Source organism: Rattus norvegicus, chromosome 12, assembly GCF_021556685.1.
Source record: "Rattus norvegicus strain SHRSP/BbbUtx chromosome 12, alternate assembly SHRSP_T2T, whole genome shotgun sequence".
NCBI classification, from domain to species: Eukaryota; Metazoa; Chordata; class Mammalia; order Rodentia; family Muridae; genus Rattus; species Rattus norvegicus.
Window position 1 is genome coordinate 33,803,012 of NC_141545.1, and position 12,591 is coordinate 33,815,602.

Sequence of the window (12,591 nt, forward strand, 5' to 3'; positions counted from 1 at the left end):
CAAGTGTAGATTGAGGCATATGCTCTTATGATGACCTAGCCCTCTACCTCCAGGGGAGCCGATGCCCTCCCTCTTCTGACTCCCTTGGGAACTCTCACACATTTGCCTAGACACACGCTTACACATGGATTAAAAATAAAAATAAATCTTGGTCCTAGAGAGATGGTTTAGCAATTAAGAGAACGGGCTGCTCTTCCAGAGGACCTAGGTTCAATTCTGAGCACCCACTTGGCTGCTCACAACCCTCTAACTCCAGGCCTTATTTCATAAACCAGGCTGACTTCAAACTCAGAAATCCCCCTGCCTCCACCTCCGGAATGCTGGGGTAAAGGCCGGCAGCACCAGACCCAGCTGGAAGGTATAGTGGAAAATACTGTAGACCCATCTAGAGATGAATAGAAGAGCTGTGTGGGTCTTAATTCCTAAGGCCAGCATGTGTTTTCTGATAGTCTTAGGTGAGTGACATCTGTGAAAAGGTCATTCACCACCCATAGGGGTCGAGACCCACAGGTTGAGAACCTCTGCTTTTACACTTTAGAAATAAATCAGTCTCTTTTTTTTTAAAAGTATGATTACTGACGTGGAGCTCCACACCACTCAAAGCTGAGAGCTGAGATGGGTTTTATTGACACTTTCAGAGCTTGTACCTAGGACCTCACAAATGCTAGGCAAGTGCTCTGTCATGGAGTGCTGTCCCCAACTCCTGGACAACAGGAGCCGCCTGTGGGGAACAGAGATTTGTGTCAAGCATCTTCCCCAACCTACGCCTTATCTATTGGGGTAGGATCTCTCACCTGAATCCAGGGCTCGCTGATTCCACTGCTTTAACTAGCCTAACTCTAACCTAACGTTAACTAAACTAACCAGCTTGCTCCCTCCTAGCTGTCTCCCATGCACTGGGGGATAAGAGGAAGATCAGTTTGCCCATCAGGACTTTAAATGGATACCAAGGATCAAATCTCTAGTTATCAGGCATGCCGGAAAGGAAAGGCATTTTCGTTTCCAAAGTGTTTTAAAAAGTAGTGTGGATGCCGTAAAATAAATTCACACAAGACAAGACAGTTTTAGGCCTAAATTTGGAGTTTTATATATGCATTTCTCTTGTCTGTGAATACAGTTTTAAAGTTAAATTAAGACAATTCCTTCCATTTATCATTACCCATTCTAGCTCCTTTTTAAAAAATCTATTACATACACAGTGTTCTGCATATATATCTGCAGATCAGAAGAGGGCATCGGATCCCATTACGGATGGTTGTGAGCCACCATGTGGTTGCTGGGATTTGAACTCAGGACCTCTGGAAGAGCAATCAGTGCTCTCAACCTCTGAGCCATCTCTCCAGCCTATCAGCTCCTTTTTTCAATATAGGGTTTTGTAGAGAGCTCTTGGTGCTGCGTCAAGAATATTGGCAAGAATTTGGCACTGGAGGTGGGAAGGCTGGAGATGACCTCTTCCGGTGTGTCTGAAAATAGCTACAGTGTACTCATGTAAATAAATCTTAAAAAAAAAAAAAAACTTGGCATTGGACTAGAAGGAAGTAGTCTTAAGATCTTGGTCATCTTGATGAGTCCCTGAATACCATGGGACCTTTGTTTATGCCTTGTTTGTTCCTTGACTGCTTTGGTTTTTTGTTTTGTTTTGTTTTGGTTTTTTTTTTGGTTCTTTTTTTCGGAGCTGGGGACCGAACCCAGGGCCTTGCGCTTCCTAGGCAAGCGCTCTACCACTGAGCTAAATCCCCAACCCCAGACTGCTTTGTTCTTGACCTGGAACTGAACCTATTCTTTGCATGTACCTAGAATGATATAAAAGCAGACTGGGAGAAATTAAAGCCACCTCAGCCCTTGCTAGGATCATTATAATATTATCTCTTTTTCCTTTAATCCTCAATTCCCTCCTCCCCATCCCCAGACCCTGTTGCCTGACTGAGCTGGCTTGTTCAGGATTCGGGTTTCGAGTTGGGCTAAGTATGCATTGATAATTTTAGAAGTTTATCAAAGCCAGGTGTGACGTGTTTATAGCGCATATGTGTAAATCTTAGCACATAAGAGGCAGATACAGTCCACTACAAGTTCCAGGCCAGCCAAGGTTACATGGTAAAGCCCTGTCTCAACTATAAAAAAAATTTATTGAATGTCAGCTGGAGTTATAGTAAGCAAATAAAACAAGGTTATTTCTATACGATTTAAATTTCAAGGTAGGGTATTGTGTGACTTTGCGTAGGAAGTGTGTGTGTCCCAGATAGGGAATGTAATGACATGGTTTGGTAAACTACTAAGTTTCCTGGAGTCACCTGGAGGAGTATAAATGGGGCACGAGAGAGACTGACACACCATGACACAAAAAGCCCACTGAAGCAGGGCATGGTGGTGCATGCCTTTAATCTTTAATCCCAGCACTTGGCAAAGGCAGGTGGATGGATCTCCGTGAGTTCGAGGTCAGCCTGGTTTACAAAGTGAGTCTAGGCCAGCCAGAGCTATTACACAAACCATCTCAAGAAAAACCAAACATAAAATAAAAAGCCCACTGCAGTGTGAAACGTGGCATAGGAAACCTGGATCCCTTGGATTCCGTCAACGACTTGCCGGTCTCACCTCCACACCTCCACACAAGATGTCTACCACATTGCTTCTCTAGCCCTCAAGGATTGACTTTTATTTTTCCCAGATAGGGTTCCGTTTGCCCAGGGTGGCCTCAAACAAGCATAACCCTGAGCGCCTGATCTCCCAGCAACCAGCTCTGAACACTGGAAGTAAGGGGGATTATTAACCTCAAGGGGGAACCTGTTGAATCTTTTGTTTGGTGGGCTGCCTGGCCTGAGACTTGTAAACTTCCCTCCTTCCTCCGGAAGGGGATGTTTTAGTCCAGAGGAAACAGCCAGCGTTGCAAGGGGAGACAAACGCTGACCTAAGTCACATGCCGATGACATGGAGAAAGAGCTGCTTGAGGTGGACACTTAGAGTGAACCAGGGAGCTGGAGAGATGGCTCAGAGGTTAAGAGCACTGGGTGTTCTTCCAGTGTCCTGGGTTCAATTCCAGGCAACCACACGGTGGTTCATAGTCATCTATACTAGGATCTGATGCCCTCTTTTGACATGCAGACAAAATAGTGTATAATGAATGAATGAATGAATGAATAAATAAATAAATAATGAATAAATAAATATAGAGAGAACAGGTCAGGACTCTTAAAAATGTCATCTGTGAGCCAGGAGGTGGTTGTACATGACTTTAATACCAGCACCTGTGGGCAGGTGGATCTCACACATGTGCAGCTTGTCAGCAGGGCAAATTTTAGGAGTCTGTTTTCTCTCTTTCAATCATGAGGGTTCAGGGTCATCATCCTGTTTGGCTGCAGGTATCTTTATTCACTGAGCTGTCCACGCCACCCCAGGGCAGGACTCTTCAGTAGGACCATTTGAATAGAGTCCTTGATGACTCAGGGAAGCAAGCCATGACTTTGCTTCTTTTGGTTTTGTTGCTTCAAGACAGGGTTCCTCTGAGTGACAACAGCCTTGGCTGTCCCGGAATTCACTCTGCAGACCAGGCTGGCCTCGAACTCACAGAGGTCCAACGGCCTCTGCCTTCAGAGTGCTGGGACCAAAGGTGTGCGCCCCCACTGCCAGGCTTCCCAGACTCCCCTTTAAAGCTTACTTTTATTTTATGTGTATGAGCAATGGTTTTCAACCCGAAGGTGGTAACCACCACTGCCTGGCTGCCACGTTGTTATTTTTATTTTTTTTTTAGGTGCTGAGGACCGATCCCAGGGCCTTGCAACTGAGCTAAATCCCCAACCCTGCCACGTTGTTAAGGATGTCAGTGGTTCAGGAGGAGGGAACAGCAGTAATGAAGACTCCCGAGGGTCCTCGACTTAGTAGAGACAACTGGGATGAAATGCTCGCCTTGGTTTTGGTTATGTGGTGTTGGAATTGAACGTCGGGGGCTAACTACATAATACATAGCATTTGTACCAACTGTGTTATAACCTTGATTTCTGGGATATGCTTTTAAATACCCACAGGTTGAGAACCGCTGCTCATACATATAAAAATAAGTTGGGGGGCGGGGGATGGAGGGCGGGGGCGACAACTAGTAAGATGACTGGCTCAGCAGTTAAGAGGCACTGGCTGCTCTTCCAGAGGTCCTGAGTTCAATTCTCAGCAACCACGTGGCAAGTCTGGGCCAACTATAAAGGGATCGGATGCCCTCTTCTGGCAGGCCGGTGTACATGCAGGCAGAGCATTTAGACTTTTTTTTTTTTTTTTTTTAAAAAAAAAGAAAGGTCTGGGAAGCCAGGCAGAAGTGGATCACACTTTTAATCCCAACACTTGGGAGGCAGAGGCAGTCAGATCTGTGAATTCCAGGCAGCCCAGTCTACAGAGTGACTTGCAGGACAGCCAGGGTACGCACAGAAACCCTGTTTTGGAAAAAAAAAAAATATTTTTTTCTTGAAAAGGGCCACAATCCCTCCACTCACCCATTAACATGAGGAAAATGAGCCTCTGTTAAAATTTTTCATTTTCAAACATACTGTTAAGCCCAGCCTGGTGGTGCATGTCTTTAATTCCAATATTTACTAGAGATGGGTGGATCTCTGTGAGTCTGAAGCCATCTAGGGCTACATAGGGAGGCCTTGCTTGGGGGGGGGCGGGGAGGGGGATGAGGAGAGGGAGAGAGAGAGAAAGAAGAAGAGGAGGGGGAGGAGGAGGAAGAGGAGAGAGTTGTTAAAATATGGACTAGCTTAAGCATACATTTTATCATACCCCGAAGATATATCCTAGGTCTAATTGAACATGAAATCGTCACTGTTACCCTAAGAACAGGGATATAATTGCTAGCACCAGGTCATTTGGTTTACTTCTGGGTGATCTCTGCATGTGACTTACACCCTATTCTAGTTTCCTTTCTGTTGTGAAAATAATCTGGGGGGAGAAGCAATAGGAAAGGGTTTATTTGGGTTACACCTACAGGACACAGGCCATCTTTGAAGGAAGTCAGGGTAAGAAGAGCTCAAGCAGGAGCTTGAAGCAGAAGCCACAGAGGAACGATGCTTGCTGTATCACTTCAGCGACCTAGTTGTTCCGTTTGAGGGTTTCATTATGTAGCTTTGGCTGGCCTGGAACTCAGTATGTAGACCAGGCTAGCCTCCAACCCATAGTAATCTTCCTGAGTCTGCCTTCAGCGTGTTGAGATTAAAGCCACTAAAGACACCAAGATAGGTTCAGCTAGTTTATACAGTCTAATGCCACCTTCCTAGGGAATGGTACCGCCCATAGTGGACTGGGTTCTTTCTACTCAGTTATCAAGACACCCTCCCACCCCAACTGCCTTTGTTGGTGTGACAATCTTTTTTTTTTTTTTCCTCTCTTTTTTCTTTTTTCTTTTTTTCGGAGCTGGGGACCGAACCCAGGGCCTTGCGCTTGCTAGGCAAGCGCTCTACCACTGAGCTAAATCCCCAACCCCTGGTGTGACAATCTTACCTAGGGATTCTTCACCGAGGCTTTCTTTCTCAGCTAACTCTAGACTGTGCCAAATTGAGAGGTAAATCTAAATAAAAGACTGGAAAGACAGCTCAGGGGTAAGTAATAGTATGTTCTGTACTTTCAGATGGCCTGCCCTTGGTTTTGAGCATCCACAGCAGACGGCTTACAACTAACTGTAATAATTCCAGCTCCAGGAGATTCAGGCCGCTGGGGTTACCAGAATACATATCACACATACATACACACGGCTTTTTAAAAAAAGCTAACTTGGATATTATTATAATCTCTCTTTTTTTAAGATGGGGACAGCAGCACCCATTTCAAAGAACTGTTGTGAAACAAGAGAAGAGAACCTGACAACTACTGAATGAATATAGCCTACTGTTCGTGTTGGCACAGGGTCTCACAAACTCCAGCCTGGCCCTGAACGTACAATGAATGACCATAAACTTCTAATCTTTGGACCCGTTACTTCCAAGTCCTGGAATTACAGGCACATATTACCTAGCACAGGCCCAATTAAAGCATCCCGAATGCTAGGCACTCTACCAACTGAACTACAGTTCCAGTTCCCCATAAGATACTATTGTAATGCAGATTAAAACCTTCAGCCTGATGCCACACCTTTAGTCCCAGCACTAGAAAGGCAGAGGCAAGGGGATTTCTGAGTTCGAGGCCAGCCTAGTTTACAGATCCAGTTCCAGGACAGCCAGGGTTACACAGAGAAACCTTGTCTTGAAAACAAAAACAAAAAACCCTTCAGGGCTGGAGAGATGGCTCAGCGGTTAAGAGCACCAACTGCTCTTCCAGAGGTCCTGAGTTCAAATCCCAGCAACCACATGGTGGCTCACAACCATCTGTAATGGATCTGATGGCCTTTTCAAGGTGTGTATGAAGAGAGTGATGGTGTACTCACATACATAAAATAAATATATCTTTAAAAAAAAAACCCTTCAGCCTGGTGTGGTGCACACATTTAATTTCAACACTCAAGAGGCAGAGGCAGGGAGATCTCTTGTAAGTTCTTGGCCAGCCTAGTTTAATAGCAAGTTTTAGAATCGTTATGGCTATAAAGATAGACCCTCCCCTAAACCAAAACAAAACCAAACTTTCAGGAATGATATTTGGATAGAATTCTTTCTTGTACAATATCCTATCTTGGGTTTCCCCATTCACTGTTGTGGTGGTGGTGGTGTGAGTGCACGTGGTCCCCAACCCCCACCCCCACTCTCAAGTGCACAAGGGTGCATATCAATATAGATATTGCGGGCTGAAGAAATGGCTCAGTGGTTAAGAGCACTGGTTGCTCTTCCAGAGGTCCTGACTTCAATTCCCAGCAACCACATGGTGGCTCACAACCATCTGTAATGAGATCTGATGTCCTCCTTGGTGTGTCTGAAGTCAGCAACAGTGTACTCAGATACATGAAATAAATAAAATAAATCTTTAAAAAAAAATACAGATCTTGCTTCCTTAGGACACATCTATCTTTTTCTTTAAGATAATGTTTCTCACTGGCCTGGAACACAGAAGTTAGGCTATGCTGGCTAGCCAGTGTGCCCCAGGAATCTGCTCTACCTCCCAATGGGTGGGATTTTAAGTGTGGGCCATTATGCCCAGCTTTTCTTTTCTTTTTTTTTTTTAAAGATTTATTCATTTATTATATATAAGTACACTGTAGCTGTTTTCAGATACACCAGAAGAGGGCATTGGACCTCTTTACAGATGGCTGTGAGCCACCATGTGGTTGCTGGGAATTGAACTCAGGACCTCTGGAAGAGTAATCGGGTGCTCTTAACCGCTGAGCCATCTCTCCAGCCCTATGCCCAGCTTTTCAAAACATGGCTTTTAAGGATCGAACTCGGGTTCTCAGGCTTTTTGCTGCAATCGCTTTAGCAAACCAGTTACCCTCCTGGGCTTGCGATCGATCTCTATGTCAGAGACCAGATACTTGTGAACTGGAGATCAGTTACCTCCACAATAACTGGGGGGTGGGGGTGGGGGGAGAGAAAAAGCCAGAAGAGTTAAAATACATTCTTGCTGTTCCTCTTTTAATTGAAAACCCTAAAAAGGTATACCCACTAGGAAACTACTTATTTAATAATTAATTAGTGAGGAAAAAAAGACTAGAGCAGTAAACTTAAAACACTGTCAAAAAGTCCAGTTGACCAACACGGAGGACCTCAGTTAGAGTTGGAAAATACTTTTAGCAGGTCTTCCAGGTTTCCTGTAGGAAATAAGACAGAAACAAAAATCAATGATTCTCCCAAGTCTTCGGAAGAGCACTAGAAGTTACTTGGCTTCTCTCCTCTTGAGATGAGGTATCACTCCAGTCCCACGGGATTCTGAAACTCACAATATTGTCCAGGCTGGGCTCCAACTCAAGATCCTCCTGTCTCAGGTTCCTGAGTGAAAGGAAAAGAGCTCAAAGTCACTAGTAGGTCACACACACACACACACACACACACACACACACACACACACGCGCGCGCGCGCGCGCGCGCGCACAAAGATTTATTTATCTTATATGTGAGGACACTGTAGCTGTCTTCAGACACACCAGCAGAGGGCATCAGATCTCATTACAGATGGTTGTGAGCTACCATGTGGTTGCTGGGAATTGAACTCAGGACCTCTGGAAGAGCAGTCAGTAACCCCTGAGCCATTTTTCCAGCCCACTGTGTGTGTGTGTGTGTGTGCGTGTGCGTGTGCGTGTGCGTGTGCGTGTTACCCTTTTTTTTTTTTTAAATAGTGTCTCAAATAGCTCAGGCTAGCCTCCAACTATGTGACTAAGGCTAAGGATAACCATGCACTTTTGGTTCTCCCACCTCTTTCTCCCTTATACTACGACGTGGGTCATATTTATGCACTGCTAGTGTTTGACCCAAGTCTTATGCTTACTAAGGGAACACTATCAACTGAGCTGTGGTCTCAGCCTCTCCTCTCCTGTTTCCTGTAGCTCAGGCTGGCTTCATACGATGTAGCCAATAATCTTGAACTTTCAGCTGCCTTTTCCATTTTTATGGGTGTAAGTGTTTGCCCAAGTGTCTGTGTGTGATATGCATGCAGCGTCCTCAGAGGGCAGGGCAGAATAGGGTGTCGGATCCCCTTGAACTTGAGCTACAGATGGTTAAGAGGCATCTAATGCAGGTGCAGGGAGGGATCCTCTGCAAGAGTGCAAGTGCTCGTGCTCGGGGTTGGGGATTTAGCTCAGTGGTAGAGTGCTTGTCTAGCAAGCACAAGGCCCTGGGTTCGGTCCTCAGCTGGGGGAGCGGGGGAAGGAGTGCAAGTGCTCTTAACTGCAGAGCCACTGCTCCAGCCTCTGACCTTGAACTCTGACCCCCTCTTTCACTATCCTAGTTTAAAGCCGCACAGACCTGGGCACTGTCATGCCCAGTTTCTGTCTGCTGGTTTATTGGTTTTTGTTTCTGTCAACACAAACTAGGGCCATCTGGGAAGACACCACTATTATCGAAATGGCCTGTAGACAAGTCAGTGGGGGCATTTTTCTCAATGACTGGTGTGGGAGAGCTCAGCCCGCTGTGGGCAGTATCACCCTGGGCTGATTGATGGTCCTAGGAGGTACGTGAACCTCTGTGGACTGTGCCTGCCTCTGGGTTCCTGTCCCGACTTCAGGAAGGACTGTAAGCTTTAAGATGAAATAAATCCTTTCCTGTCCACGTTGCTTTTGTCGGATGTTTACTACAGCAATTGAAAGCAAAGGAGGGGCTGGAGAGATGGCTCAGCGGTTAAGAGCCACGACTGCTCTTCCAGAGGTCATGAGTTCAATTCCCAGCAACCACATGGTGGCTCACAACCATCTGTAAAGAGATCTGATGCCCTCTTCTGGTGTATCTGAAGACAGCTACAGTGTACTTATATATAATAAATAAATAAATCTTTAAAAAAAAAAAAAAGAAAGCAAAGGAGGAAGGAACAAGCAGTTTTGTTGTGAGACAATGTCTCAGAGGGTGTTCCTGGTTGGCCTCAAACTCAAGCAGTCTACTGAGGCCAGAGATGGATTACCAGTGTGAGCCACCCTGCTTGGATGTATTTCCTCAGATATTTCCCTACATTTCCAATCTAGACCTTTCTCACACAACTGCAAACTTCCAAATGGTAGACTTTCACTGGCAGCCAGGAAACCCTTGGGTTGGGGTGGAGGAGCCAGTCCAGTTACGGCTAGTGCTGGAAAGTCTCAGAACCAATGAGAGGTGAGCATGGTGGTACAGACCTGTCATCTTGGGACAAGAGAGGTTGAGGACTGCCAGACACTATAGCATCCTGGGCTACAACGGGCATCATCAATAAAACAAAACAACAGGGCTGGAGAGATGTCTCAGCGGTTAGGAGCACTGACTGCTCTTCCAGGGGTCCTGAGTTCAAATCCCAGCAACCACATGGTGGTTTGCAACCATCGGTAATGAGATCTGATGCCCTCTTCTGGTGTGTCTGAAGACAGCTACGGTGTACGTAATAAATAAGTAAATATTTTTTAAAAAAGAAAACAAAACAATACAGCAGGGAATCATGCTTGAAATCATGCTTGAAATTTCAGCTTTTGGGTGTAAACGCTGGAGGGTGATGAATTCGAGGTCAGTTTAGGAGACAGTTATCAGAAAAGAAAAGGAAAGATGAGAAGAGAGGACAGGAAAAGAAAAGAAGTACTGGGCATTGTGGCACATGCTGCCTTATCATGCCAGCCTTTGGAAGCTGAATGCAGGACAATCTGGAGTTCAAGGTACTCCTCCGCTACACAGTGAGTTCGAGGCCAGCCTGGGATATACATTCTACTCCCTATACCCCACCAGTGGGCTCGGCGTGCCCATACCCGTTCATGCGAGGCGTGTGCGTGGCCGCGGTTGCATCTGGCGCTGGCGCCGCTTGCGTTGCCCGTTGAGCAGTATCTGTGCCACCTTGCGCTCGTGGCCGCCGGGCACTGTGTAGTTGGTGCGTAGCTGCTGTTCGCGCCGCGTCCGGCCCTTGCTGTGTCCAGCCCCGGAGGCCGGGAAGTCACGCAGATAGTGGTAGTCCAGGCAATCGTACAGCTCCTCTTCTAAGCCGACAGTGGGCAGTGCCTCCGGCGGCGGCGGCGGGCGACCTCGAGTCCGTGGGCGGGAGACAGGAGGACGAACTGGAGAGTCCATCGCTATTGCGCTCCGCCCGCCGCCGCCGCCGCTGGCTACTCCGGCCAAAAGGCCCCGCCCAGTGCTCCTATTGGCTCTGCTGTAGAAACCCTCTGTGACCTCACAGTGGGCGTGACTTCCAGTTTCTTTGTTCCAGATCGCGAATTGTGTTTGTGCCGGGACCCGATTTGAAAACAAGTGTATTAAACCTGGTTCGGTTAATTAAAAACCTGAAGGAACGAACAGGGGGATGTGTGTGACTCAGTGGGTAGAGTGCTAGCATGCACAAACGCCTGGGTTCCATCCCCAGCCCTGTATAAATCAGGTGTGGCTGGGCACACCAGTAGTCTTAACATGGGAATAAAAGACGAGGACCTCAGATCAAAAATACTTGCTAGCCCAGTTTGGGTTCATTTTTTGCAAAAAGAAAATGGCTTGCTGGATTACTCTCTCTTTATTCGTGAGACAAGAAAATTCTCTTCTCGGCATTACTTTTTCATTGCTGTAACCAAAGACTTGGCAATCTTCAGGTTAAGAAAGGGTATATTTGGTTGGGGATTTAGCTCAGTTGGTAGAGCGCTTGCCTAGGAAGCGCAAGGCGCAAGGCCCTGGGTTCGGTCCCCAGCTCCGAAAAAAAAGAACCAAAAAAAAAAAAAAAAAAAAAAAAAAAAAAAAAAAAAGACTTTAAAAAAAAAAAAAAAAGAAAGGGTATATTTTGGGGCTGTGGATTTAGCTCAGTGGTAGAGCGCTTGCCTAGGAAGCGCAAGGCCCTGGGTTCGGTCCCCAGCTCCGAAAAAAAGAACCAAAAAAAAAAAAGAAAGGGTATATTTTTTTAAAGATTCTTTTTTTTTAAGATTTTATTTATTTATTTATATGAGTACACTGTCGCTGTCTTCAGACACACCAGAAGAGAGCATCAGATCTCATTACAGATGGTTGTGAGCCACCATGTGGTTGCTGGGAACTGAACTCGGGACCTCTGGAAGAGCAGCCGGTGCTTTTTTTTTTTTTTTTTCTCTCTTTTTCTTTTTCTTTTTTCTTTTTTTCAGAGCTGGGGACCGAACCCAGGGCCTTGCGCTTGCTAGGCAAGCGCTCTACCACTGAGCTAAATCCCCAACCCCTTTTTTAAATTTTTTTTTATTTATTGTATATGAATACACTGTAGCTGTCTTCAGACACAGCAGAAGAGGGCATCAGATCTCATTACAGATGGTTGTGAGCCACCATGTGGTTGCTGGGATTTGAACTCAGGACCTCAGGAAGAGCAGTCGGTGCTCTTAACCGCTGAGTCATCCCTCCAGCCCCCCCTCCCCCAGTCTATAATCTCTGGAAATTCCCTCAACAAATTCATCCAAAGGGATGCCTTGTAAGTTGAGGAGACACACTTACTAAACATCACAAGTAGCGTCTTAGAACCAAGGCGCTGGATAGGTTCGCAGTGATTACGCCAACTGCTCTTGTAGGGCATCTGGGTTCTACTCCCAACACTCACAGGATAGCTCACAACTGTCTATAACTCCAGTCCCAGGGCATTCAAAGCGCCCTTTTCTGGCCTGGTGGGGCACACATACATACAGGCAAAACACTCGTTCACACAAATAAATGCATGCAAACTAAAAAAAAAAATCAATGCGTGTGTGCATATGGATATCAGAGGACAGTTCTTGGAAATCTATTATTTCCTCCCACCCTGTGGAGGCCGTGGGTTGAACTCAAATCGTCAGGCTTAGCAACATGCACCTTTATCTGATGAACTATCTGAATGGCTTCCACATAACCATTTTAAAGAAAAACAATCATTAATAGATATCCTTAGGGCTGGAGAGATGGCCCAGCAGTTAAGAGCACTGACTGCTCTTCCAGAGGTCCTGAGTTCAATTCCCAGCAACCACATGGTGGCTCACAACCATCTGCAATGGGATCTGATGCCCTCTTCTGATGTGTCTGACTACAGTGTACTCATATACATGAAATAAATTAATTT

At 46.0% G+C, this 12,591-nt stretch overlaps 1 protein-coding gene across 1 annotated transcript; it reads right to left on the reverse strand.

Moving 5' to 3' along the window:
• Positions 1-7,512: 7,512 nt before the first annotated feature.
• On the reverse strand, positions 7,513-10,633 carry Nupr2 (nuclear protein 2, transcriptional regulator). The gene is made up of 3 exons (NM_001134570.1): positions 10,313-10,633; positions 7,838-7,886; positions 7,513-7,708 (listed from the first exon to the last, which is right to left on the reverse strand). The coding sequence occupies exon 1, from the start codon at positions 10,626-10,628 to the stop codon at positions 10,317-10,319; it is 312 nt and encodes a 103-aa protein (NP_001128042.1). The 5' UTR covers positions 10,629-10,633; the 3' UTR covers positions 7,513-7,708; positions 7,838-7,886; positions 10,313-10,316.
• Positions 10,634-12,591: the final 1,958 nt, after the last annotated feature.